Consider the following 27613-nt stretch of genomic DNA (forward strand, 5'->3'; position numbering starts at 1 on the left):
CGGCCACGTAATATATTGCTAACTATACAGTGCGGCCCTGTTATAGTAGCTGACTTTTATAGATACAGGGATTTACTAAAGGCCCAGTCATGTCCCTAGGAAAGCAATACATATGCAGAAACAGCCTCCTGTAACACGGAAATACAGCGATCGCCGCTCTATCCCACACCACCAGTACCCTTTATGGTCCTGAGACTTTGGGAAGAGGCAGTTCAGAAAGCACCATGGACCCAAAGAGTCAAGTATTTCAGGTTCATTCCAACTCTCTTCCACTCGTTAAATTTTCAATAGATTCCCAAGAACCTCCATGCATGAGAAAACTTGGATTGGAGGAAGGGAATTTCAGGGGGAGGGGAGAGAGGGGAATGGTCCGATCGGGGAGGATACCCGCGCCACTTCCACTGTCCGGCCTGGGGATCGGCCCACCTGCCCCACGTGCCTAAGCCCAGGTGCCCCGCTCCTCCGGGTCCCTGCGCTCCCGGAGAGCCCCTGTCGGCCCCAGGTCGTGCTTCCCAGGGGGCTAAAGGTGCCGGCGCCCCCTCCAGGGCCCCCTCTGGGGATCTGCCCCCTTGCCCCCCACGCAGACCCCTAAGCCGGGCGCCCCATGCTCCGGGCCCCGGTCCGTCCCGGGAAGGAGGACTCGCTTCCCAGGCCAGAGCAGGTGCCCGCGCCCTCACACGCGGAGTCGGAGGAGGTGGCCGGGGAGCCCCGCCCAGATGCCGAGCCCGGCGCCAGGGCCCGGCCGGGGCGCGGGCGCTCGGTAACCCGGAAGTGGCGGCGGCGGCGGCGGTCGTGCGGGAGCGGGGGCCTGGGGGCGGTGCGCTCGAGCCGGCATGGCCGCCGCCGCCGCCCGCTTTGTGTGCAGCGCGCGGGCCCCAGCCGCCCGCGCCTCGCCCGGCCCGCGGGGCCGCCGCTGACCCACCCCGACTCTAAGCTCGGCGCCCGCCGGGCCGGCCCCGCCTCCCTCCTCCTGCACTTCCCCTCCCCCCGTCCTCCTGCCGCCGGGCGGGCGGGCAGCAGCCGCCCTCCGTGCTCTGCTCGCGCGCTCCTCGCCGCGCGCCCGCCCGCCCTCGCACCCGAGCCAGCCTGCCTGCCTGCCTGCCGTACTGGCGGCGGCGGGCTCGAGGCCGCCCCGATGCCCGAGCCAGGCCCCAGGATGAACGGCTTCTCGCTGGGCGAGCTGTGCTGGCTCTTCTGCTGCCCGCCCTGCCCGAGCCGCATCGCCGCCAAGCTGGCCTTCCTGCCGCCCGAGCCCACCTACACGGTGCTGGCGCCCGAGCAGCGCAGCCCCGGCGCCCCCGCCCCGGCCTCGGCCGCCGCCGCCGCCACCGCCGCGGCCCAGCCGGCGCCGCAGCAGCCCGAGGAGGGCGCGGGCTCGGGGCCCGGCGCGTGCAGCCTGCACCTGAGCGAGCGCGCCGACTGGCAGTACTCGCAGCGCGAGCTGGACGCCGTCGAGGTCTTCTTCTCGCGCACGGCCCGGGACAACCGGCTCGGCTGCATGTTCGTGCGCTGCGCGCCCTCCAGCCGCTACACGCTGCTCTTCTCGCACGGCAACGCCGTGGACCTCGGCCAGATGTGCAGCTTCTACATCGGCCTCGGCTCGCGCATCAACTGCAACATCTTCTCCTACGACTACTCGGGCTACGGCGTCAGCTCGGGCAAGCCCTCCGAGAAGAACCTCTACGCCGACATCGACGCCGCGTGGCAGGCGCTACGCACCCGGTGAGCCCGGCGGCGGTCGCCAGGCCTGGCCTGCCACTGCGGGGAGGCGGGCTGCGGGTCCCTGGGGCGGCCTGAGAGGAAAGGGGCCCCTCGTCCGGGGCTGTGGGCGAGCAGAGACCCCCCACCCCACCCGCCGCCCCGCGGCCGCCGTGGATTCTCTTTTCTTCTCGCTCCCTGGCTTTCTCTCACCCCCTCCAAAAACTCCGCCAGCCCTCGGGTTCCTGGAGAGTTCGGACTCGGAGAATTTTGCCTGCTTTGGCGCGCCCGGGTGCCCCCGATCCACCGGCTGGGTCTTTTGTGGTTCTGGTTACCGCAAGTGGCAACGTTGGGGTGCTTAAATACCGGGCAGAAACAGCTTGGTTCGCGTTTAGTTTGTGTGAGCTGGCAGCCAGAGGCTGGAGGTCCTCAGGCTGAAGTGACCTTGGGTAAGGCGCGCGAGTCTCATACCTCTGTTTCCTTCCTTGTAAAATCAGGGGGCGAGACGGGAAGACTTCCAAAAGACGTTCCGGTTGTAAAGTGCTCGGCGGGGCCGTGTCTGGGCATCCGTGGAGTCAGCCGCAGGGTCGGGTGGTGTGAAGTTTGCCTCCTGGTGGGGCTGAGTAGCTGGCACTGCGGGCAGGGAGTTAGCTCGTGCCTGTGGGCCTGGCATCTTCCTCAGAGCCTCAGTAAAAACCCAGGATGAGTTGGAATCTTACGTTACAGGGTTTGGGGAATCTCTTGACCTTGAGTTAGCATTCAGAGGAGAACGACAAAGTATTTTATCGAGGAAGGGCCTTTTATGTGCAAGGCAGAAATTGGGGGCGTGGTTTCAGGGCTAGACCTAGTAAGACCAGCAAACAAAACTTGAGTGTTAGTCCGAGTGAGGCAGAAGTCTGGTAAGTGGGCAAGTCGTGTCACCTGTTTGTGGTCCGGTTTGGGTATCTATGTTTTTGCCCCAGCCACCTGGTAGCAGGGATGGTGAAAATACCTGAGATCATGTCTCCTATGACATCCGATTGCTTCAGATGAAAGAGTCCCCAGAATAAGTTGAATTGGCACTGTTATGGCTATTGACACGTATAGTCTTTATCTAAAATGTTTGCTCGGCTCATACAGACTGCCAACATTAGTGATTTTTGTCTCCATACATATGCTCATAAATTACCCTGTGCCTTTCCGGGAAAATGACTTGTCCAACAGGGAAGTACTTAGGATTTAATAAGTTGCTTATTCACGTTCTCCTGAAGGAGTTCATTTGGGTGATAGCTTTTTGAAAGTGGTTTAGGCTGAGATGGTACCATAGGCAGAGACACTGAGTCAGAATCTACAAGTTAAAAAGCCACCTGTTCCAGTAAAGGGTTTCAAAAGTATGTGTGTCACACACAATCAATAGATTGCTAGAATTTGCTGTTGGTAAAGGTATTAGAAATAAGGGTTGGCATTAGATCTTTTTAAAGTGAAACATTAAAATCCTACCTTGAATAGGTTTTATGATAAAATTTCTGCAGAACACTGTTCCTGTATGTGCCTGTCTGGATTAGAATGAAATCCTTTCAGATATGCGTGTCTGGATTAGAATGAAATCCTTTCAGATGTAAGGCTAACCCTTTGCTCTGAATATGCAGGTGTGTCTGTGTTACAACATATGTGAGGCATAGTTATTTCCTGGAGACTTGTCATATTTAATTTAATTAAGGGCATTGTTTTAGGTAAGGTTAAATTTTGAATTATGTGCTGGTATAGCTTAACTTTGCCCGGAATTTATTCAACTTTATACCAGAACTCATGTCTAGATTGAGTTACTCACCTGTAAAATAGGTTAGAACTTAAAGGCTAAGTGAGAATCTTAGGATTTGAAGAAACCTTTCACATCTTCTTGTCCTGTGTTTTTCAAACTTTTTTGGATTGTGACCCCACAATAAGAAACACATTTTACATCTAGATCAAGTGCACACATACACATCTGTGTCTATATATCAGAAGCAAGTGTCTCACAAAACAATATTTTTGCCTGTGGGCAATACACATGCAGACTATTTTTTTTAAAAAAATAAATATATTTATTTATTTTTGACTGTGTTGGGTCTTTGTTGCTGCGCGCGAGGTTTTTCTAGTTGCGGCGAGCGGGGGCTACTCTTCGTTGTGGTGCATGGGCTTCTCATTGCAGGGGCTTCTCTTGTTGCGGAGCACAGGCTGTAGGCACAAGGGCTTCAGTAGTTGTGGTGTGCAGGCTCAGTAGTTGTGGCTCGCGGGCTCTAGAGCGCAGGCTCAGTAGTTGTGGCGCACGGGCTTAGTTGCTCCGCAGCATGTGGGATCTTCCCGGACCAGGGTTCGAACCCATGTCCCCTGCATTGGCAGGCAGATTCTTAACCACTGCGCCACCAGGGCAGTCCCACTATGTTCTGTTTTATTTCATATTATTTTTTTTTTAAAGAAGAAGAAAAAGAATGCTGGTTGTAAAGGACTAAGTTTATTTCCCATATCATGTATGGACACTGTCCTTGTGCACCCTCATTTGACGGAGAACTGGGGAAGAGCGGTAGGTCTCTTGACTGCTAGTTTAGTACTCTTTCCACACCATGCAGTCCTATTCATCAGATTTCTCTAGAGGTGCATTTACATGTCTCTGTTATTCTAATAGGCTAGGAGTTACTTGACTCAGAAGCTAAGCAGTCCCTTAACCACCTCCTCTCGGCTCTCTGTAGTTTTTCTGCTCTAACCTTGCCTGGAAGATGCCCTCTTCTCTGCCCATGTACAGCTCCATTCAGGTGATTGCCACGGCAGCAGGATCTCCCCCCCCCACCGCCCCATGTACCCATTGTTCCGCGGCTGCCTCAGATCCCGTTTTGCACCCCCAGCCTTCATGTCTTCCTTGGGGATTTTTCTCTTTTCTGATCTCCTGATGAGAAGAGACACTCAGAACACTGCTCCGAACACTGATTGGAGAGCCCACCCTGTCCTAAGTCATCTCCATCTCAGCACTCAGGTGTTATTCCCCCAGGAGGAATGTAAGATGTGTGTGTCAGTGCCGTGCATCCCCCAAAGTACCCAGCCCAGTACTTGCCCTCCCTCCTCATACTCACACCCGGCCTTTTGTATATGCCCCTTTCCTATGCCCTGAATTCTCTATCCTGTCTGGATCCTGACTGGGGTCTGGGACCCTTGGTATTCCTGTGCACCTGGTACTCAGCTCCTTTACCTGCACTTATCACACTGTGTTGCTGTGTCCTGTTGTGTGACTGCATCCCACTAAGTTGAAAGTTCCTTGAGGGCAAGGCCTCCCTGTCTTCTGTTTTCCCAACAACCGGCAAAGTGCCTTAAGATAAGAGACACTCATTAAATGTTCGTTTAATGGGTTGCACATATGGGTGCCCCATAAGTAGATGGGATAGATTCAAATTTTCCTAATTTTCTTACAAAGATTTGCATCTGTTTTACCTCTAGGGTTTGATATCCATGGGCATAACCATAGGCAAAGAAAGGGGTTACAATGTGTTGGCTTGAGGTCTGATCCACTTTGTATCTATTATATGCCCATGTTTGCAACATTGAAGTATCTGTATTGAACAGAAGAGTGACAGTAACCCTTTTGTATTTCTCTTCGTCCTTTCTCCATTACTATCTGTGCATGCTCCAGTGAGCTGCCCAGTCCTTGATGGAGGACTTCAAACACAAATACCACCTAGTATTTCCATGGGTAAAGGTAGCAAATTCCCTAAATGATGAGCAGTAGAGTGGGCCAGTAATCTAAAATAAGGGTTTGGGGAGGAAGTAAATTCTAAGGCAAAAAGGTGGTCATTGCTATTTGGCCAATAGATGATTATTTTAAGCATTTGAAAAATGACTGACAAGGGTGTAGAAGAGAGGTGGGATTTGAAAGAGCCAGGGAGAGCATGGACTCAGCATGGAAGAAGTAAGTTGGTGTTTTATTAGGTTCGTACAGCTGTAGCAAAGTACCATAGACTGGGTGGCTTAAAAGCAACACAAATTTCTCAGTTCTGGAGGCTGGAAGTCTGAGATCAGGGTGCCAGCATTGTCAGGCTCTGGTGAGAACCCTGTTTCTGATTGCGGACTTCTCATCGTTTTCTCACACTGTGGAAGGGGCAAGGGAGCTTTCTTGGGCTGGTTTATAAGGGCACTAATCCCATTCATATGGGTTCCACCTTCATGACCTAGTCACCTTTCAAAAACCCCACCTCCTAATAACATCACCCTGTGGGTTAGGTTTCAACATATGGGACATGTGCATGCATGCACGCGTGCGTGCGCACGCACACACACACACACAAACACAATATTCAGCCTACCGGCAGTTGGTTTTATTTATTTTATTTATTTTTAATTAATTAATTTATTTTTTGGCTGCATTGGGTCTTTGTTGCTGTGCGCGGGCTTTCTCTAGTTGCGGCGAGCGGGGGCTACTCTTCGTTACGATGCGCAGGCTTCTCATTGCGGTGGCTTCTCCTGTTGCAGTTGCAGAGCACAGGCTGTAGGCGCACGGGCTTCAGTAGCTGTGGCACGTAGGCTTAGTACTTGTAGCTTGTGGGCTGTAGAGTAGTTGCAGTGCACAGCTTAGTGGCTTAATTGCTCTGTGGCTTGTGGGATCTTCCCGTACCAGGGCTCGAACCCGTGTCCCCTGCATTGGCAGCTGGATTCTTTTTTTTTTGTGGTACGTGGGCCTCTCACTGTTGTGGTCCCTCCCATTGCGGAGCACAGGCTCCCGTCGCGCAGGCTCAGCGGCCATGGCTCACGGGCCCAGCCGCTCCGTGGCATGTGGGATCCTCCCGGACCAGGGCACGAACCCGTGTCCCCTGCATCGGCAGGCGGACTCAACCACTGCGCCACCAGGGAAGCCCGGCAGGTGGATTCTTAACCTCTGTGCCACCAGGGAAGCCCCTCGAAAGTTGGTTTTAGAACAGAGACAGTTGAGAATCTAAACATGGTGGAGGCCTTGAAGGTTAGGGCATGTTTTACATTTGAGTTACTAATACACTTTATAAGCATGTTGTGACTCCGAGCAATTGAGGGAATGGAATGGAATCACTTAGAAATATTTGTAGGAAGGACACTGTGAAAATCAATGTAGCCTTATTGGAGGGTAGTGTCGTCATTTGAGCTGGTGTGATTAATTTGTGCAGTAAAGGCTGCCTGTTGGTTAAGGTGGGATTAAGTAGGCGGATTAAGCCGCCTCAGCACACATCCTTCAGGGGTCTTCTCGGATGTAAGCTGATTTAGGCTGCGGAATTGGGACCTGTGATTCAAGAGGGAGTGAATCAAGCTGATTTGAAGGTGTAAACCCAAACAAGCAAATAACCCAGAGGATGAGGTGTAAGTTAGAATTTTGGCTGGAACATTTTGATCTAGAGAAACAGGAGAGTAGAGGCATTTATGATTCAATATGTTATTAGTGTTTCCCATCACCATTTACAGAAGTGGTTTTGTGCAATGACTGTGGACGAGAGAGGCATTTGGTAACACTGGCAGAGAAATTGACCTCATCAGAGAAAGCAAATGCAGAGAGAGGAAGGTAAATAAGAACTTTCAGGGAATTCCTTGGCGGTCTCTTGGTTAGGACTCTGCGCTTTCATTGCCAGGACCGGGTTTGATCCCTGATCAGGGAACTAAGATGTAAGATCCCGCAAGCCGAGAGGCTGGGGTTAAAAAAAGAACTTTAAATGCCTGGGTACAAAAGACAAGTTACAAGAGACTTACTGTTTCTTTCACTCATTCATTCTTTCAGGTAATAAACCATTAACCGTTGAACACACATATATTGATACTGTGATTGTACCAGACACTAAGGTTTGCTTGAGTATCGTTAATCTCAAACTGTGTCTTTTTTGTGTGAAAGGATGGACTAAATTTTAGAGGCATTTTGAATATGTAGCCGTGTGTTGCTCTTTTATAACTTTTGCATCTGTGATTCACAGGATCCGTAATTGGAAAATCCCTAAGTCATGGGAAGGCTGTCGTGGGTATCCTCAGGTAGTGAGTGCCTTGAAAAGAACCTTCTTCTGTTGGTTGTGAATGTTGTTTACAGTTACGACTCAGGATGGATTTCTCCTGGGAGCAGCAAAACAGTTACTACTTTCCCGAGAGTGTTGAATTTAATGACCTAACTTCTTTATTCTCAGTTTTCTCAGAGGGAATTAATTCCATGGTGCCATTAAAGGAAGAATGCTCATGATTTCTTCCCGAGTTTGACTGATTAGCGACAAGGAAAACAGAATGTGTTATAAATAATGTGTTATGTGAATGCACAATGATCTTTCTAGAATGGAAATAGAATATCAGCGTGCAGTTCAAGGCAGCCAGTGTGAAAATATCCCATTAGGAAGAACGCAACTCCTAAGAAGAGACCTTTCGAAACTGACATTGGTGACGTGTGTTTTGGGGGTTCACTTTAGAGCCTTTTCTTTAATGTCCCCACCGCCCTTCTCCAGTGCCCTCGGGCTGTACCTGGTTCTTCAGGCTGCCCTCGCCATGCCATCAGGCAGGATTTCTTCCTCTAGCACAACAGAATCTGCGCTGTCACCCCTATCCCACCAAAGCTTACTTTCCCATGGTTCTATTTTTTGAGGGGCCTTACTTTCCTCTAGTAACCCAGATGCCAAAGATCTGACAAGCCTTTCCATGTTTCTGTGTTAATGGTCAATAACTCCTTAATGGGTTTTCTCTTCCTGTTTTTATTTAGGGCAATCTTGGAGGCTCAGTTTTCTAAAATTCAGTCTGAAAACTCTACTAGTGCAATGGCATATTGCACTAGTGGAAGAGCCCCCTCTTTTTTTTTTTTTTTTAATTTTCTGAAGAAGTCTTTAGAATGATACTGTCGTGAGGTCACTTAGAGCAAACCCTTAAGTTCACTCCCGACCTTCTGCTACTGCTTTCACTTCCCTCCCTCTCTCCAAATTTAGTAACTACTGTACCCATATTAATAACCCCGCATAAGACTCCAGAGTCTGGCTTCAGGAATTTTACTGTTCATCGTGGCAGCAGATTTACCTTCTCTATTGGATTTTGCTTACGCTAGTGTTGGAGGCCATAAATCTGCTCCATTTTAAGAAGCTTCATGTACATAGAGAATGGACTTGAGGACACGGGGAGGGGGAAGGGGAAGCTGGGATGAAGTGAGAGAGGGGCATTGACATATACGCACTACCAAATGTAAAACTGATAGCTAGTGGGAAGCAGCCGCATAGCACAGGGAGATCAGCCCGGTGCTTTGTGACCGCCTGGAGGGGTGGGATAGGGAGGGTGGGAGGGAGACGCAAGAGGAGGGGATATGGGGATATATGTATACGTATAGCTGATTCATTTTGTGATACAGCAGAAACTTAACACACCATTGTAAAGCAATTCTACTCCAATAGAGATGTTAAAAAAAAAAAAAAGAAGAAGCTTCAGGTACAAGAATCCAAAGTCTCAACACAGATACACTTAGGAGATCGTGAATTGGATATCAGAATGATTTTTTTTTCAGGATTGCTTTAAATAATAAGTTTGCTGATTTGTAAAAGACTTAATTTGCGAAAATTAGATGTACACAAAACTTTTTGAACTAGGGAACTTAGTTCTAATTCCAGCAGTCCCTCTAATCCATGATGTCACTCATGCAGGGAGACGCTCCACACTTCTGGGCTTTACATTCCATTGTTTTAAAAGCAAGGGATTCAACTACAGTAAGTCCGCTACATACGAACCCTCAAGTTGCGAGCTTTCAAAGATGCGAATGTGCATCTGGTTCTAGCAAGGAACCAGAACCTGTGCCATCCACGTCAGGTGTGAGTGACGTTGCAGCTCGCCCTCCGTCTCCTGTTGCTGACGATCCTTCAGCTCTAGCATCTCCCACCTCCTCTCCCTCCTCCAGTCAGTAACTCTTCTTGCCTGTTCACTCGATGCCAGCCCCTGGATGCCAGCTGTCGTACTGTGCTACTGTACTTTTCAAGGTACCGTACTGTTAAGAGTCAAAATGTTTTCTTTATTTTTTGTGTTTCTTTTATGTATTATTTGTGTGAAAAGTATTATAAACCTATTCCAATGCAGTACTATAGAGCCGACTGTGTTAGTTGGGGACCTAGGCTAAATTTTTTGGACTTATGAACAAGTTGGACTTGTTTCGAACATGCTCTCGGACCGGAACTGGTTCATATGTAGGGACTTACTGTACATGGCTTCTGAGGTGCCTTCTTTAAGTAAGGCTGTGTTTCATGATTTTCAGAGGAAGTACCTCATGTTTTTGAATTTGCTTTCCCTGACTACACGGAGAAACTTGGTGGATTCAAGTCTCTACAGTGGATCTCAACCCTGGCTGCCCTTCAGCAGTTCCAGGTAGATTTTATCTTAGAGTGTGTGTGTGTGTGTGTGTGTGTGTGTGTGTGTGTGTGTGTGTGTGTGTGTGTATCTAGACACATTCATGTGTGTGTATCTGTGTGTGTACATATATATAAGTGAGCATGTATTCAGTCACGTGTGTGTGCTTCTGTGCGTGCACGTGTGCAGCCAGGGTTGAGATGCACTCACTTAGAAACTTCAGTTAAAGATTGGCCACAATTACAATTGGTTAACACTTGAAGAAAAGAGTATATGCTAGGGAAGATTTTTTTATACGCGTATATAGATGGTTTTAGTTGAAGGTCTTTGGTGGCCAGGAACCCGTTAGCGTGGACCAAGATGGGGAGTAGTTGTTGAGAGGACACAGCCATGTTCATACTTGCAAGATTCCTGAGCCTCCCGGGGACTGAAGCTGGGGACTCGAAAGCCGTCTTGGCCCTTGGCCCTCACGCTCTCAGCTTCCTCTGTGTGAGCTGGTGCCTCCCAGCTCCTTCTCTCTGCATGCCTGGTCCATTGCTCTTTCTACAGCAAGCCTCTTCCCTGTTCCTGGTCTCTGCGCATCAACTTCACCCCAGCTGTGCTTACCCCCGACTCAGCTGCCCAGGAACTGGTCTCCCTCTGGCTTCTAGAAACCTCGTTCCCATTCTTCTTCTTTTGTAAAAAATTTTTATTGGAGTATATTTGATTTACAACGCTGTGTTAGTATCAGGTGTACAGAAAAGTGAATCAGCGATACATATACATATATCCTCTCTTTGTTAAGATTCTTTTCCCATATAGGCCATTAGAGAGCACTGAGTAGAGTTCCCTGTGCTATACAGTAGGTTCCCATTCATTACCTACTTTATATATAGTAGCGTCGTTCCCATTCTTGAGTCCCCCAGTTGTACCCCGGGATAGTGATGGCTGGGGCCGAGGCGTTGTAAGTGAACAGGGCTCCCTCCTTGGGGATAAGGTGGGGCTGTGGCTGGGATGGGCACTGCCCCGCACAGCCATCACTAGCACTTCTGGAGGGGGTTGCCCGGGGCCGTCTCCACTCTTCACTCAGGCCCTGTGTGCCCCAGCCTGTGACTGGCCAGAGAGCACGGACCTTGAAGAATAGATCATAATTAAGAGACCTTAAACCAGGTCAGTAGACCACTGACATGGTTGCCTCATGACCGGCGTGTGGTTCCCTTTGTGAGCCTGGAAACGGAAGACTGTGGAAAAATAGGGCTCTTCTCTCGAGTTGCCGCCCCCCTCTCTGCCCTGCAGCAGATGCACCATCCGCCCTGCAACGGGGGCTGCTGTGCAAACGGTCTGTGGTGTGGACGGAATTCTGCACCTCCCTTGGGGCAAAGGAGACAGGGAGGCAGTGGGTGAAGGGGGCGGGGAGAGGGAGGCCCCCAACTCTGCAGGGGCCAGCGGACTCCTGTGTCGCCGAGTCACAAGAGATCCCCACCTTGAAATGATTTAATGATTCAGTTCTTCATTGAGATGATTTACTGCTGGAACCGATTTGTGGCTCTTACATCAGAGTAGCTCAGGCAGGGTTAACCTCAAGGGTAACCTCAAGAGGAGTGTGGCTGCCAGCCTTCACTTTCTCTGATGTTTCTAATGGTCATGGCAGAGGTTTTGGAGTCACACACCTGAGTTTAGGTCCTGCCTGGGCCACTTATTAACTGCTAGACCTCAGGCAAGTTTCCTAACCTTTCTGAACCTCAGTTAAAGTAATAACAGTGGTGGTCGTAGGGGCGCAAAATTGGCCACTGCAACGTGTGTCTCTTTGGCAGAAGGATTATTTGAGGCTGATTATTTTAAGAAACTGTAGCCACAGGAGAAGCTTTGGAAAACCCGAGCAGAAGTTACCTTTCTGTAAGAGACATTTACATGTGTAAGGGAAATCTCCATTTGTAAGGGTGTCTCCCCAGCTGCTCCAGGAAGTTGGGGGGGAGGGGGCGTGACCTTATCTCTAGAAGCTCTTATCAGTGCAGAAGATGAGGACTTTAATCTGCATAACAACCGCACCTTTGTTTCCTCTGCTTTTCCTGGTGACCTCCCAGAGCTGATCGCCACCGCAGTCTTGTTTTGCTTTAGCTGAAGATGATATTTAAGGTGCAGACTTCTGCCATTTCAGAGACTTACTCAGTTTTCCTGGGTCTTTCCCACGTATGCCTGTTATTAAACTTTTGTTTGCCTTTCTCCTGTTAATCTGTCTTCTTTCAATTTAATTAGTAGACCAGCCAAAGAACCTAGAAAGGAAGAAGGGAAAACTTTTCTGCCCCTACATGGTCATCATAATAATCATAACAATCATAACAATAACAACAACGACCTCATGTCAGATGCTCTAGCGCACGAGGCTTTCCGCATAGTCAGGGGACAAAAAATGGGAAGCTGTTGTTGTTTAAGATCGTTGAGAGCATTAGAGCTGTAATCACCAAATGCTCAGATCATGCTGTAGACCAGACGCTTAGATCAGGTGTTAAAGAAATTGCTCCCTTCCCCCTTCTCCATACATGTAAATAATACCCAGGGCGAGGGAGCTTGATAGGCGTGGCTATAGAGGAACTGTAGAGGAGTTTTAGTTTTATTTGCAGCTAAGGGGGAAGAGGCTCTTTGAATTTGTTCCTCTGACCTCGAGGGCTCTGTGTATGATGTTTTGGCTCCGGGGAGTGGTGTGCATTAGTATTTTAAATCGGATAGCACTTCATCTACCAAGGTGTTTATATCCCCAAAGGAGACCTTAAAAGGAGAAGAAACCTTACCTGTAATCCAACACCTTGCAATTACTTTGCAAACGCTTCCTGCTTTGCTCCCTTCCCTCTGCCCTGCTGTTTCCAGGCTTAGCTGCTCAGGAGCTGAGCTTGTGTTCTGGGCGGAACCAGAGACTTCTCAGACACAGAGTCAGGGATGGGGAGAACGAGGAAGTGGAACTCCCTCTTTCTCCACCACTTAGGACATTCTGGTTGCTCTTTTTTTTTTTTTTTTTTTGCGGTACGCGGGCCTCTCACTGTTGTGGCCTCTCCCGCTGCGGAGCACAGGCTCCGGACGCGCAGGCTCAGCGGCCATGGCTCAGGAGCCCAGCCGCTCCACGGCATGTGGGATCTTCCCGGACCGGGGCACGAACCCGCGTCCCCTGCACCGGCAGGCGGACTCTCAACCACTGCGCCACCAGGGAAGCCCTCTGGTTGCTCTTTTTTAATGGGACAGCCTTCAGCAGATAAGAGTTATCTTTTTTTCCTAAAGTTGGCCCAGGGACCTGAATGCACGTTTCCTCCTAAAATATGAATGCTCCGTGACGCCTTGTACCTCAGATCCCTGTTGAGTTTTCAAGGCTGTGTGAAATGGAGCTCATTGATGACTTCTACAATATTGATTTACTTCAGAGTGTTAAAGGACCGTGGCACCATGGTGAAACTGGAGACCTCTGTTTCCAGGAAGTCTAGGTCATTCACATTCAATGCTCAGACTGTTAACTGTTGCATGACATTGACTTGCTGAATCACCGAGAGGAGCCCTACCTCAAGGTTACTTGTTAACCGAGTCAAATGAAAAAGGAGCACAAGGAACCTCCAGTGCTGATTATTAGTTTGTTCCTTCAGTTTACATTTTTAAACGGTTAAAATGAAACCTGGGCAGTTACACTGGGGGGAAAACGTAAAGCAAGCCTGTATTCAGAATATATCTACAAAGAGTGAGTTTCCAGACGGTAATTATAACTCTGCCGGCCGACACCTCTGTTATTATAGTTGGTAATCTCATGAGAATTCCAGCTTACCCAAAACTGTTCTTAGTGATGGTCACAGACAGAACCAGACCATGTGCAGTGATAATTATATTGACTGCAAAGGTCTGTGATACCAGAGCAAGATTCTTGTGCGCTGGTTTAACTAAAACAGTTTGAGTTATCCCTAGTGTCATAAATAATGCAAGGATATTTCAGAATCTCTGTTTTTGGTTGCTATGTTGTTTAACGATTACTATTGTCATAACATTCATACCATTTAAATTTACATACATGTATATGTACATACATGTAACTAGTTACGTGTTTAATTATTTCTAAACATTTCATATAACAAGGCTACATAAAATGATTTTTTAAATCTTCTTTCAAATAAATTTATTTATTTTTTATTTTAGGCTGCATTGGGTCTTCGTTGCTGCGCGTGGGCTTTCTCTAGTTGCTGAGAGCAGGGGCTACTCTTCCTTTCAGTGTGCGGGCTTCTCATTGCGGTGGCTTCTCTTGATGTGGAGCACAGGCTCTTGGCATGTGGGCTTCAGTAGTTGTGGATAGTGGGCTCCAGAGCGCAGGCTCAGTAGTTGTGGCACACGGGCTTCGTTGCTCCGCGGCATGTGGGATCTTCCCAGACCAGGGCTCCAACCCATGTCCCCTGCATTGGCAGGCAGACTCTTAACCACTGCGCCACCATGGAAGCCCAGCTTCATCTGCTCTTAATACATCTTTCTAGGGTTTTCTTGATGTTTTTAGTAGGAAAAACTAATGTATTCCAATTAAACATACAACTCCAAGTTCATTTAAAAATCATTTTAGGGCTTCCCTGGGCTTCCTGCGACAGCCCGCTCTCCACACCTCACATCCTTCTCCATACGCTCCATCCACTGCCCAGCTCTAGCTTACATCTGTGCGTACCTGGGACAGCGCTGTCTGGCCAATAATGAGCGCTTATGGAATATGTGTTGAGTAAATAAATGGATGACTTGGTGATTATGAGTTTACAGACTTTAGTGTGAGAAATGCCTGGGGGGCCTTGCTAAAATGGATTCTGGACCCCACCCTCAGAGATTCTGATCTAGTAGATCTGGATTAAAGCATTTTATATCAGCAGGCCTGGTACAAAGGGCGGGTGGTCTGTATTTGAGGAATACTGAGACATTTAAGTTGCTTGAGGACCCCCAGAATGGCTCACAGTTGTATCATAATTGCTTCCTCCTTAGAATTTTTTTTAAAAAATTTACAATTTTGGTTGCACCGTGCGGCATGCTGGATCTTAGTTCCCCAACCTAGGATCAAAGCCATGCCCCCTGCATTGGGAGTGCGGAGTCCTAACCACTGGACCACCAGGGAAATCCTGGCAGCGTTTCTTGATGTGTAAAATGTGAGGGCACCATAATTACTTTTGCAGGATTAAGTGTGGTGAAGATTACAGTTTTAATTTGCATAATTCCTCCTGCCTGTCTATTTCCACGTGTTTTCTCTCTGAACCGAACGAAACTGGGGCAAGAGTTTCTGGGGGACTTTTATAGGCATCTGTATCTTCTAAAATCCACTCTTTTATTATCTTTGAGTTATCCTCCCATCTTCACCTTTACTAAAGGATTGCAAAGTTAATTAATTAACAGCCCAGACAATTGGAATCTAAACCTCTTAGGAGCTGTTCTCTTCCGTCAGCACCTCTTTTCTGGAAAGTGCTACTTGGAGTAAAAGACTGCTGCCTGTATGCTTATGAAAGAAAAATATGCCTTGGCCTTTCTGTGTCTTTACCTGGAATGCCCTTCTCTGGCCAGCACAGGCTGTTCAGGATCCGCCCCCCCGCCCCCAGCGACACATCTCCCCTACAGAGCCTTGCCATCCAGGCGGCTCCGCTCCCAGAGCTCTGATTATATGTCTGCTCCAGCTCTTATCACCTGGTCTTTTGGTTTGTTCTGTCTGACTCTTGTACAAGAATGCCATCTCCTTGAGGACAGGGCCAGGCTCTGACTCTTTTGGCTCACACTGAGACCCCAGTACAACACCCTGTGTATTGTACAGAAGACCCTTCAGTGTCAGCCAAAGGAATGGTGAGAATCACTGAGGGGTGGTGTTTGTACTGAGGCCTCTTTCTTTTCAGGTTCAAGATTCAGAGTCTTAATCTCCTTTGATTGGGCCTCAGGTATCTGTGGCCACCCCAGCTTCCTGCTGAGGCCTCTTTCCTGGGTTGGGTGTGAATGTATACCCCAGCCCAGGGGAGAGAGAGGGGCGATAAGGGACCCTGGGAACTGAGATCCTCCCGGCAGCCCGCCATCCGATCCTCCTCATGGCTGGCCCTCCTTCTGGAAGACAGAGCTGTTTTCTTCGGAGACACCTGTCTGTGGGACCATTCCAAGAAGGGTAGAGGGGTACTTAGAGGCAATGGGGGGATGTTTGTCTTTTTTGTCATTGATGGGCCAAGAGTGGATGCAAGTCTGTCTACTATCAAAGTGAATTCCCACAGTCCTCCATACCTGTATTGATGGCCATCTCATGTTTTTCTAAGACTTGGAAAAGGTGGGTGTGGTTATTGTTATTGAGGAATATTTGTATATTTCATCTCAGCTGACAATTAAGAGAATGCAGACTTGGAAAAAAATGTCTCTCAAAGTCCACTGACTGCCTCTCTATCGCCTTCATCTCCTCATGGTCCTTGAGGCCTCTACACCAGCTACTTTTTTTCCCTTGCCATGTTTTTTTTTTTTTTTTTTTAACTTTATTATGGTATACAAGGCAAATAAAATATTAAAATAAACCCCATGTCTTTATCACCCACCTTCAACAGCTATCAACATTCTGCCATTCTTGTAGCATCTGTACTTCAACCCACGCCCCATCCTTACTCTTTTATTATTACTTTATAATAGGTCTTATTTTTTTTTTTTTTAAGAAAAAATCTGCATCATTGAAATGCACAGATCTTAGCTGTCTGCTTCCCCAGCAATATCTTCTTGCTGTCTGTATTAGCACTCAGGCGTGTGATGAGCTAGCTGCAGGCTCGAGCTTTTCCTGATGTGCTGTGGTGTCACACCATTGGAGTATGGATTGCAATATGAGAACAGGTTTAAGGGAGATATTAAATAGATTTAATATCCAATAGTTATCAAAGGAAAGGCACTGGAGTCTTGGCCCTTGTTTTCAATATCAGTGTTGTGAAGAGAGAATAAGTTGGGGACCCCCAGGGGTATGTTCCATTTTATCTAGAATTAGTGGGGTACAGTTAAAAGAGAACTGGTGTGGGGCTAGGAGATGTAGCTTCTAGGCAACCATTGAGATACCCAGCTGTGTGGCCTGGATAGTCAGGTAATGCCTTTGGGCCTCATTTTCTCCATTTATAAAAAGGAGGTTTGCATTAAATGTCAGTTCTGGTTTAACCATCATTCATTGATTGGCTGTTTTGTGCTAAGCACATTTCACACATTACATTATTTAAGCATCAACGTATCTGTGAGGTGGGGACTGTTATCTCCATTTTAAAGATTTGAAAACTGAGGACCAGGAAAGATGAATGACTTGCCCAGGGTCACACAGAGTTAAAAGGCGAGCCAAGATGTGGACCCAGGCATCCTGACCCTGGAGCTCTTGTTCTAAAATCTCGCAATATTCCCTATGTAACTAGTCTCCCAAGGTGATGGGGTAGGTAGGGGGTGAGTATCTTTCAAGGTGCTCAAGACTGTACATTGGGATGCAGAAAGAAAATACCAGAACTTATATTTCTGCTCATTATTTACTACTTTTCAATATATGTTTTTGTTTTAAATGTTCATAAGATTTTATATAGTGTTTTAAAACACTAATGTACATATAAATTTTTATCTATCTACACACACACACACACACACACACCAGGAGTACCTGCTCTCATTTTTATGAAAAAGGGTGCATGATGAAAAGTTTAGACACCAGTGCTCTAGATTAATACCGTTACCTAATATTTTTTGATTTCTATTCTCAGAATTTTAGGATCTGAGCATGATGAGAAATTAATATTTTCAGAAATTACAATCCTTCGACAAATTGACTGATGTGTCAGGTACTGGGCTAGATGCTTGGTACAGTCTTGCCTTGTTACCAGATCTTCTATAGTACCAAAACATTTTTAGTTTGCATTTAAAAGATGACTTTGAATACCCTTAGGGAGGTGACACTGCCCCACTCCCGACACAGACACAACAGACACACACACACACACACACACACACACACACACACACACACACACACACAGAATTCTGTACTTTTGTCTAACAGTATTTTGAAGACAAAAAATGTCTCCTGAACCTTTGGAAATCAAATGAAAGGAAGAATAGAAATGATTCTTTTCTACTGAGATGTCTACTCAAATTCCTTTCAGCACTTGGATGAGATGGTTCTCACGAAGTTGCCTTTTGTTTTATGAATCCTGATAAAATGAAGATGGCTGAAGATTAGTCAATAGAACGCTCGATAACTTTAGGTGAGCTGCATGGTGCAGAGCAAGGACAGTACAGCCAGACTGCCTGGGTTTGAATCCTGCCTGTGCTGTTTCCTGTGTGCCTCAGTTTCCTCTTCTGTAAAATGGAGAAATGATAGTAGTATATGTAGTAGTGTTTGTCATGAACAAGAAATGAGTCAGTGTAAAGTGCTTTATATGTAAGTTAGATCAAATGGGTTTTTAAAAAGCTGAAAAGGAAGAGGGAAAGAAATGAAAGAGTTTATAGTAGATCGCCTTCAAAGATTGGAGAAATAGCCTGCTGTATCTCTCAAGGGTTTTGTAATCTCCAAAGCACTATCACAGACACTGTCTTTGTTCCTGAGAATAGTTCTGTGAGAAAGATAGGACAGATACTGTTACCCCCACTTGATCCAAAGGTAGAAGGAAGTGGAGGGAGAGAAAATGACTCACATCACCCCACGTGGCTGTTAAGTAGTAAGTGCAAGGCTTCAGTGTATTTCTTTAGACTTTAAAAAATGTTCCAGGGCTGCCTCTCTTAATGTGTTGCCATTAGTAATTACTTCTGTAGTTTCTTTTCTAACGATTCTGTCAGTCTGTAAATAAAGCAGTCGTGTACAGATGGTCCGGCAACATAGTCTTTTTGTATTTGACCCTTTTATTTTTATTATTTTTTTAAAAGTGCAACTGAGTTTTCTTTCTCATTCGTCTGTTTTTCATTCCCGAAATTGGTTTTAAGGAGCCATTACGACCTATTTTAAATAACAGAGCAGCGTTTTATTCCTGAGCGTTTTAAGTTGGACCAGTTTTTCCTACGGAATTGCAGGAGTTCTCTTTTTAGATGGGAAGTGAAAATCTTTAAAAAGCCATCTGGTATTTATGGACCTGGCCCTGAGGGATAACTTAAGAATGGGGTTCTTATCCTCAAGAACTTGAATTACCATTGCAGATGGTTTCCTGGAGTCATGTCCCCTTCCATGGATATAGGGTGTTTATCATACCCAGCTGCCCAAGAGCCTAGTACTTGGCAGTTTTCAATAAGGATTTACTGACTTAACCCCAGACTGGATCTGGACATGCTTCTGTCTCAACAACCACGGGACAGCAAGTAAGGTAAGTCCTCCGACCTTGTTGGAAACCTCTCTGCTTCGTGGGTTCTTATCAGGCGCTAGGTCCCTTACAGTTTCTTGGAAGTGAGAAGGTGTCTTTAACCCTAAAAGGAGAGGCTCTTGCAGTAGAAGAGTTATGTCCAGGGCATCTAGAGGCTTCTCGGCAGAGTGGATCCCTGGCATAAGACACCATTCATAAAATCATTTTAAATCCTTCCCCTCTCCTCCCACCCCACTAAAGTTTAGTCTTCTCGAATTATGGCCAGAGATATTAAAGGGCATGGTCATTTCTCCGGTTAACTGTGCTGCGTAAGTCCATTATATTTATCAACGGATTATAAGGTGTTGACCTTCCATTGCCAGGTAGACGCTTAGGGCATACGGTCAGATGATCCTCGGGAGGGACCTGAGAATGGATGTGATCTGGTGGACCCCTAATGCCAGTCCGTGGTGTAAGAAGACACTTTGACTTATTTTTCACAGCAAAATAAGAAAAATAAAGGCAATGCAGGTTTCCTGAAGCTGCATGTATTCAAAGTTTGGATATTCTGACGTTTTGGCCACTCTTGCTTTTGTTGTTAAAATCACCTTGAAAAATATTTTATTTGGCAACCTAAATCATATCCCCATTTTACTGGAGTAGGGAAGGAAGGGGCAGTTTGCCTGGTGTCTGAAATCTAGAAGTCTAGGAGCTGGTCAATTAGTCTAACTCATACATTATTTAAGAATTTATTTTGGGCTTTCCTGGTGACGCAGTGGTGGAGAGTCCGCCTGCCGATGCAGGGGACACCGGTTCGTGCCCCGGTCTGGGAAGATCCCACATGCCGCGGAGCGGCTGGGCCCATGAGCTATGGCCACTGAGCCTGCGCGTCTGGAGCCTGTGCTCCACAACGGGAGAGGCCACAACAGTGAGAGGCCCGCGTACCGCAAAAAAAAAAAAAAAAAAAAAAGAATTTATTTTAATTTCTAATATCAAGTGTAAAATTTGATTCATCATAATCTTAGGTTCTTAGTATACTTTTATGATCTGCTATCCATTAATTAGTTTGTTTAATGTTTGTTTTAATAATAAGTGTCCCAGAGCTTTACCTTAAAGGGTAAAAGCTAGGGAAATGACAGTAATTTACTTCTAACCATCTGGTCCCTGTCTCACTCTCGCCCACCCCTGGCAACCGCCTCCAATTCCCAGGTAGCCAACCACCCGAATCCTGAATTCATCTTTGCCAGTAATTCCTTCTTTATGTTTGAATGAATACCTGAATTAATATCTGCATAGCAGCCGTCGAGTCCTTCCAAGAAGAACAGTTTTTCTTCTGTTCACCTCCACTCCGTCTTTTACTTTTCTCTCCTTGGTCCCAATGCTTGCTTGTCATTTCACACAACATTTCTCAGATACTTGGACACCACCACGAGGGCAACGATGGCATCTCCTTCAGGTCTGAATTGCCTGCAGCGTCGAGCACAAGTAGAGCCTCAGTAAGTGTCAGCTGAATTAAATTCTTCTCACACTCGCTCATCTCTTTTGCAGGCTAAGTATCCGCGGTTCCTTGGGGCACGCTTTGTGTGCGTTGCGTCCAGATTCCTCACCATCCTGGTCCTCCTCTGAATGCATTCCTGTTTAGCGACATTTCTGAGACAGGCCTAGAGTTATACCAGCAGTACTTTGGATGGGGTTTGACCAGAGAGAAGTGCAATGGAACTTTCCCTCCCAGGGCCTAGACCCACCAGTTGGTACAGCCTAACTATGAACAGGCAACACGCATCTCTGAAAATATCGGATCAAGCGCAATGATAGACTTCTATGTTATGTGGAAGATTGCATTCTTTGAAAATTCATTTTATAAAATTCCCCGAATTATATCTCAATTTCCATTTATTGCTAGCTTTACATGTATGCTCTTTTTAAAAAAAATTTATTTATTCATTTTTTTGGCTGTGTTCATTGCTGCATGCAGGCTTTCTCTAGCTGCAGTGAGTGGGAGCTACACTTCGTTGCGGTGTGCAGGCTTCTCATTGCGGTGGCTTCTCCTGTTGAGGAGCACAGGCTCTAGGCACATGGGCTTCAGTAGTTGTGGCACACAGGCTCAGTAGTTGTGGCTCGCGGGCTCTAGAACACAGGCTCAGTAGTTGTGGCGCACGGGCTTAGTTGCTCCGCGGCATGTGGGATCTTCCCGGACCAGGGCTCGAACCCGTGTCCCCTGCAGTGGCAGGTGGATTCTTAACCACTACGCCACCAGGGAAGCCCCATGCCTGCTCTGTAAGTGTTCTTTTTTCCCTTTACAATTGAACATATACTCTCAGTCAGAGGCCATTTGATGGAGACAAAAAAGAAAAAACAAATCAAAGCTTTGGTCCATCGAATACTTTTCATCCTTGCCTCAACTGTATTAAGTTTATGAGACTTGCGCTTATTAATGTTAGCTCTTTTCATTTTTTCCATTTTCCACTCGTTTGATAAAATATGAGCAAAACGTGTTTAAACAGAGGTTTGAAAATCCTTATTTGGCAGTTGACCCCTTTTTCTTCAGAGCAATTAAGTTGAATCCAAGTAGGAAGCCCCACCCTCTCCCCTTGTCTGGGTTCCTGAAGAGCTTAAGATGCCCTAGAACAGAGTCCTTAAACGGTTGCAATAAAATATTCCGATGATTTCACACACACCGCTGAGTAAGGCTGCTGCTGGTCTAACGGAACCCCCAGCTGGTTCATCGTCACCATAGGACACAGAAGTCTACATGGGTGGTCTGTCAGGAAGGTGGCTTAGGTTAGGAAAGTGGGATTGTTCTAGAACCGAACATAGCCTTCAGAAGCGTTCTCCACAGCCCACTCAGAATTTTGCCCCATTCCAATCTTTTGATTTTTTTTTTTTTTTGGCTGCACTGCGCAGCACGTAGCACGTGGGATCTTAGTTCCCCGACCAGGGATCGAACCCACGCCCCCCAGCATTGGAAGCACAGGGTCTTAACCACTGGGCTGCCAAGGGAAGTCCCTTTTTGTCAATTTTCAGACTCTCCTGTCAATTTCTTTTTCCACCCACATGCACTGTTGCCAAATCAGATCTCTTGCTTGTTGTTTAATTGTTTTACACCACCTTTGAAGATTTTAAACATATTTACATTAAATTTCTTCCTGTAAGTTTAGGCCCCATGCTTTGCCCATGGTATCTCCTTGCCATTGACCTTGTTAATATTCAGTCTTGATTTTTAGATCCGATTCTTAAATGCAAGGACAGCAAATTAGACTCTGGTGACTTGGAGGACTGCGGCACCAGGCCAACCCAGTGCCGTCATTTTGCTTCAGCTGGAGATGTAGTTGATTTGTGAAGGGCAGAAAGAGGCACAGGAGGGGACAGAATAACTCTGAGAATCAGTCCGAATAACGCCTGCGTTTCATTTCCTCAAACCGCACCCCTCATTTATTCTAAAGCCAGTGCCATCGGGGTACCCGTGGAGAGTATACCACAGTAAATACGGTAGCATATATCGTTAGGCACCAAGTTATGCCAGCATGCTGGTGAGGAAACTTAGTAATGCGTGGCATAAGAGGTGAATGACATTTTAATGGCAGAATTTAACATTTTTACTGAAATAACATATGCAGACAATATAAATCAAAGAGAAGAGATTGGGGCTTCCCTGGTGGCGCAGTGGTTGAGAGTCTGCCTGCCGATGCAGGGGACGCGGGTTCGTGTCCCAGTCCGGGAAGATCCCACATGCCGCGGAGCAGCTGGGCCCGTGAGCCATGGCCGCTGAGCCTGCGCATCCGGAGCCTGTGCTCCGCAACGGGAGAGGCCACAACAGTGAGAGGCCCGCGTACCGCAAAAAAAAAAAAAAAAAAGAGAAGAGATTATGGTGGAAAGTAATAGTGACCCCTCTTCCTCCTTACCCCCAGCACCCAGGAGCAACTCTAGACAGTGTTTATTGATTTCCTGCTAATAAACACGAGGAATTTTTTTAGCTATCCAGTCCTGATGACTTCTTTTTACTAGTTTTGGTGTTTGGTAGTTATTTTTGGTTCTTCATTGGCAGTGTTTTTAAATAATATACTTAAACTTTACGTCCAGCTCCATCCACTTTAGTCAGTATCTGAACTCTCTTCACCTTCCTTTACCCTCAACTCCTGCTTACTGTCAGTTTGACCTTTACTGCCACAGTGTTAAGGTTGTCTATTGTCCTAGTTCTCTGTGAGTATAGCTTCTGTTACTCCAACTTCCTGGATTTTGTTTTCCCCTTTGTTGCTCATGGTCTCCATCTCTTTGTCTACTTTGATGTCCTGGGAGGTCTCTTCAATTTTATTTTCTAGCCTCTGAGTTAAATTTTCTATTTTAGCCATCATTCTTCATCTCTGAGTTCACTTTTCCTCTTTGACTTTCCCTTTTTCGTTAACATACTGTTCTTGCTTTATGGATATATTTTCTCAGATTTGTGAGGTTTTTTTTTTTTAATGTATCTTTCTTCTTTTTTTTAAGCCTTAAATGCTGGTCCCATAATTGTCTGTTCTTCTGAGGACACATTTGGGTCTTTTGTGCTGCTCGCTTTCCTTATATGTTGGTAGTTTAGCTTAGTGGTTAAGAGCTTGGTCTCTGGCTCAGACTCGGGTTGAATCCTGGCTTTGCCTTTGGTCCTTATAAAGCACTTTAATAATAATAACGGTAGCTCCCTGTTAGAGCTGTTGCTGAGGACTGAATGAGTCAGTACCTGTAAAGTTTTTAGAATTGTGCCAGGGATATAGTCAATGCTCAGTAAATGTTAGCTGTCATCATCATCATCATTTTTGGTTGTCTGTTCTTACTGAAGGAAGAAAGATTGGATAATCAGGTTGGGTTTCCTCCACATGGTGTGAGCAGCTCTGTTCCCCTCTCGGCCTCGCCCCTGAGAGGGAAGTCAGCCTGGGCAGGTGAAGGAGACCCTCCAATGCCAGGATGAGGATGGCTTGATGTGGGAGCACCAACTAGAAGTCTTAGCTCACCCAGAGGATTTAAACTCTGTGTTAGGGAGGGGAGTAGATTGTGTAATTCCCTATGCAGACTTTCCAGAACTTACCTACTTTTAGTTTCATGCTAATTTTGAGCCACAGGCCTTCCTGTGACTCAGGTGACCCCTGCCTTCCCTGCAGCCCTCTTGTAGTGTCTGGACAACTTTCTCTACCACACATTTCCATTCTCCTGTCACTAGGAATGTACTGAACTCTTCTGTGTCTTGATTTTGCCCCGTCTTCCCATTGTCTCTGCTATTGTGGGTTTATTCCTTTCTGAAATTCTATACTTCTTTTTCAGTGGGCTTGAGAAGCAAACACGTGGGCTTGGGTCCTCATTTTAAACTAGAAGCCAAAGGAATCTCCTTCCTTACAGTTGCATAAACCAGGAGTTTTCCTTTGAGCTACCAGTGTTGTTACCTGTGCTAGTGATCAGGGCTTCCCCATCGCACGACCCCGGGGACACCACTCGCTTTGTAGCCTGTGCACGCGGCACCCCCAGAGTTGCCCTGAATACAGCCCGTGCAGCTGTAGGTGAGCCTCCCCACAGGTGAGACTCCTGTAATTCTGTCAGTGCTGACAGCCCTTTCGGTCTGTCTTGGTATCTAATACTGTGCAGGAACTGACTAGGTCACACAGTGAGGGCGTCTGCTCATTGAATCTTGTTGAACTGCCACAGTCCAAAGAGAATTTGCCAACGGGTCGCCTCACACTGGGGACTCCAGAAGGACATCTTACCAGTTTTCCAGAGTTGATCAGACTCGGCCAGGGCACACTAAAAGACTCCCGTGAGACACTTTGTTAATCGTCAATAAGAACTGTTAGGGAAAGCTGATGTTTGCATTGTTAGAACTCATTGTCTCCATGGAGGGGAAATTCAGAGGAAGCTAGATTACCAAAGGTTTCTTGGGGCACATGAAGTCACCACAGAAGGAGATGCTTTGGCTTGGAATGGTTAATAGTATTTGTCCCTCCTAATTCAGTCCCACAGATGATGCGAACCGGATATTGGCCGTCAGGGAGGCCTGTCCTCTTGGATGACCTGGGACTCTTAAGGGGTTCCGCTCGCTCAGAAGGCATCTGAGGGGTGTGTGCTGGGCACTGGTCAGAGACAGCGGAGACGGCATCCACAGTCTGGTGCTCGGCCGCAGGGCTTCACAGTGGTCTGGTGTGCATTATTTTCAGCGCCAAAACTTACACTTTGTGATGAGATGTTTCTAAAATATTTCATGTACTTTTCCATCCTGAGCAGAAAATACATCATTTTGATGACCCACGGTCATCGATATGGAAATTGGGTATTGTACTCTACAGTGACTTTTGATGGATTGATCTAGTTATACCTTGTCTTCGAATGTTCTATAAAATAACAAGGGAGATAAGTTACAATAAGGGAAAAATAAAAACATGGCTGGCAACAGAAAATGGAGCCAGAAATGAGATTTTAAAATGCCTTCCACAGGCGCTGCCTGCTCTGTGCTGGAGTGTCGTTGCCCTTGGTGGGTCTGTGGGGATAGTGAAGCCCCTACACTGGGCTCTCTGCAGTGTTTTCTTTTTTCTTTTCATCTCCTTCTTATTTAAAAACTTTTTGTTTTGAGTGGGCTTCAAGTGGGGAGAATAGAGAAGCATGCTTGTACTTTGCCAATTTTTATGACAAGTCCCATTATTGGTCTTTAAATCCTGTACCAAATAGTATTTCCTTGTTAGCTTAGTTATATAACCACTGTTATTATGTTTTTATACTCTAGTTTCTTGGAGAATGACCAGTCAAACAGTCAAAGACTTGCAAGAGCTAGAAGGGGGTGTGTCTCCCCAGCACTGTTTAGTCTGTGGGGGAGTTTCACTCAGAGGTGCAGGCACTACTGGATTTAAGGTCCTAGGCAAGTAGGGGACTCAAAAAGAAACAAAAACTAGCCAACCAAAACTTGCCCCAAACATTTAACCCCTATATACAGAAAATGTTTTCTGCAGTTTCTACGCACTAACAGACCCTGGGAACGGAGAGTACCTGTGATCTCTTCCTCAGACGTTCACCTGGAAAGGTCACGAATTCCTGCTCCATGCTGTTAGCAAGTGTGGACATCTGCATATTCTTTAAGCCTGAATTGCATACGCTAGTTTAGCATTACCGTAGATTTGGCTGTTTTGATGGGCAAGACGCCGATGGTGATTTTACTGTTACTTCGCTTTTCAATACCTGCTGATCTCATTATGTTTCACCTAGTCTATCATTGTGGTTTTGATTTTTCCTTGATTCAGGAGTTGTATAGAAAAATTATATATATATATATTTTTAATTTCATGGACTGTTCCTCCTCTCTTGGTTAATTGCTTCTATTTCTGTTGTTAATTGCATTGCAGTCAGACAACGTGTCATAGCTTTTATTTACTTTGATCCTTCAAATCAGCCCCTTTTCAGAACTTAGAGCTTTTCTTCATATGTCTAGTGATTTTCCTCTGATTGTCTGTTCCTTCAGGGTGTCTAGAGTGGCTTGTTATTAGGAGTTGAAGTAAGTTCTATCAGAGGTCATATGTGACCCTGTTCAAATCTTGTGGTCCAAGGCAGAGAGAAACATTTAAAGTGCAAAATCAAAATATCGTTGACTGATTTGAAAATGTTCTCGTGGCTACGATGAATTCTTAGGAAGACTTGCCTCGGTGTCTTCTCCAAGTCCTGGAAGAGCTCAGCTTTAATTCTTTCTTCTCCCTCCAGGCAAGAGATCTGAACTGCTTTGTGTGGGTCCGTGCAGCACTTAGGCAGAGATTTGGGCAGTTAGCCAGCGGAGGATGGGTTGTAGTATCTGGTTATTTGAAAAATTTGAGTTGAGAAATTCCAACTGTCCGATTGTTTGGCAGGTGACCCCTGCTGTGTTCGTTGCACCTTAGCTGAAGAATGTGCTCTGAGGCTTAGCCAGCCTCTGCCCCGGAAGGGTTGAACGGTACGCATTCTTTTGAGTCACTCCCAATCCTTTAACAATCAATGTCCTAATATAGCATTCTTTTAAAAATTAGAATAGAATCAGTCTCCGTAAATAGAGGTAACTTTCCTGAGAGAACTGGGAAGGTATTGGGTGAGAAAGGAGGGAGGAAATGAAAGAGCACCTGTGAGAACAGTGGTCCAAAGCCTATCATTCTCAGGTCTACGTGCAGTGGGGTCTGAGGCTTCCCGAGGTCGTGGAACCAGGGACTGGGCTGGCAATGTGTGTCCTGATTTCTGCTGCACCATGAATTCTGGGGCTTCCAGTAAGGTTCAGGTGCTTCATGATTTCAAGACATGAGTGTGGAGTTAGGGGAAGGGCCAGGTGACATCCTTAAGTACCTTGGTGAAGGAGGAGG

The 27613-nt window shown here is 46.6% G+C and overlaps 1 protein-coding gene across 1 annotated transcript in view; it reads left to right on the forward strand.

The window, feature by feature from the left end:
• The first annotated feature begins 681 nt into the window (after positions 1-681).
• The window catches only part of ABHD17C (abhydrolase domain containing 17C, depalmitoylase), a 56915-nt gene continuing 29983 nt past the window's right edge, over positions 682-27613 (forward strand). The window contains exon 1 of the mRNA XM_004278323.3: positions 682-1722. Coding sequence (XP_004278371.1) covers positions 1136-1722 — 587 coding nt within the window. The 5' untranslated portion in view covers positions 682-1135. The remainder of the gene's footprint in view (positions 1723-27613) is intronic.

This window comes from Orcinus orca, chromosome 2 (genome assembly GCF_937001465.1).
Source record: "Orcinus orca chromosome 2, mOrcOrc1.1, whole genome shotgun sequence".
NCBI classification, from domain to species: domain Eukaryota; kingdom Metazoa; phylum Chordata; class Mammalia; order Artiodactyla; family Delphinidae; genus Orcinus; species Orcinus orca.